General features: G+C 51.2%; 1 protein-coding gene across 1 annotated transcript; it reads right to left on the bottom strand.

Moving 5' to 3' along the window:
- Positions 1–255: 255 nt before the first annotated feature.
- On the bottom strand, positions 256–1,111 carry PPTG_12812 (hypothetical protein; the record flags this gene model as incomplete). The annotated part of the gene is made up of 3 exons (XM_008909506.1): positions 256–342; positions 655–921; positions 977–1,111. The coding sequence occupies 3 exons, from the start codon at positions 1,109–1,111 to the stop codon at positions 256–258; spliced, it is 489 nt and encodes a 162-aa protein (XP_008907754.1).
- Positions 1,112–1,345: the final 234 nt, after the last annotated feature.

Raw genomic sequence — 1,345 nt, forward strand, 5'->3', positions numbered from 1 at the left:
AGCTTGGGCCGACATAGCACCATCGTCATAACTCCAGGCAGCCAGCGCGTCACGGTTTTCCTCGCCAGCTCGATGCTGTTCACCATGACGCTCAGTAGCAGTAAACACGAGTCAAACTCATTCTTTTTCTGTGTCGACGACTGAAGTTTGTGCGTCTCCACTGCTCCCCACACCTGAGAGAACGCGTTGACAAGAAGCTGCATGCCCTCAAGCGCATGTACATGACCTGCAGCCTCAGCGTTGTGGTGGGTCAAATTAAGCAGCACGCGCAAGGCCGACAGCAACACTTCCACCACCAACGACATCCTTGAGAGCCCAACTCCCCATCTGGTTCGTGCTTCCCTGCCCCAACTCAATTCACTCAACAACTTGATGAGTTTCAGCAGTACTGCGAAGATATTTCTCTGCCTAGAAACATACTGCTGCACATCCACAGTCAGAAACGTAGCTTGGTCAAAGACGCGCAGTACCGAGTTGATATGATGCAGCGAGCGAGCGCATTCCACAGTAACCTTGTCCTTCTGAGTCGACGGTAGCAATTCTTCGAGTCTATAGACCTGTTTCACTAGCTCCACGGCCAACACGTTGAGGCCTCCACTGCGCATAAGCTGACGTATCGTCACTTTTCGACAAGAAATAGACCAGTACACTCACCGAGAGTCGAGACATCTCATCGCTTGTGTCCTTAAGTCTCACAAGCAGCAGCTTGAGTTTGTTGCGGACATTGAGGCGTTGACTGGACAGTTCCACGGCCTGTAGAATGTTAGGGTCTAGTACTAAGTGCACCAGCTCCAGGACGCTGCGAGTCTGCGCCAGACGCGCTCTAGGTGTCCTAACAGGCTTCAGAAGACCGTCAATTAGGTGGACGACGTCGTCCAGCTTGGCTGCTAGCTGGCCGTCCTCCTGTAGTAGCAATGTGCTCTGTAGTGTTACGATCGTGGAGGAGTTGCAGCACGGAGGTTAATGCCGCTGACACCGTGACGACGTTCCCGTTTGGGTCAGTAGCACATGTATCGTCTTGGATAGACGAGGGCAAACCGCCTTTGCTGCGCACGCGGGATGTTTCCTTTTGGCGAGGAAAGAAGAAGAGAACATGTTTACGGGAATTCATCCGCACCTTTTACTCATAATCATCCATCCACCTCTGGAGGTGGGTAATTATGAAATGACATGCTATTAGCCGGAAAAACACATGTGATTTGGGGCGAAATGGCATGTGATTATTTTTGGATTTTGATCAAGTCTGACACCCCCTAATGTAGCTGATCGAGAACCTCGGGATTGACTGTGCCACTTATTGTATGCCTACGGTTCACCATTTGCGACCTCTGACCATTCAACGAAC

The sequence above is a fragment of the Phytophthora parasitica genome (genome assembly GCF_000247585.1).
Source record: "Phytophthora parasitica INRA-310 unplaced genomic scaffold supercont2.34, whole genome shotgun sequence".
Lineage (NCBI taxonomy): Eukaryota > Oomycota > Peronosporomycetes > Peronosporales > Peronosporaceae > Phytophthora > Phytophthora nicotianae.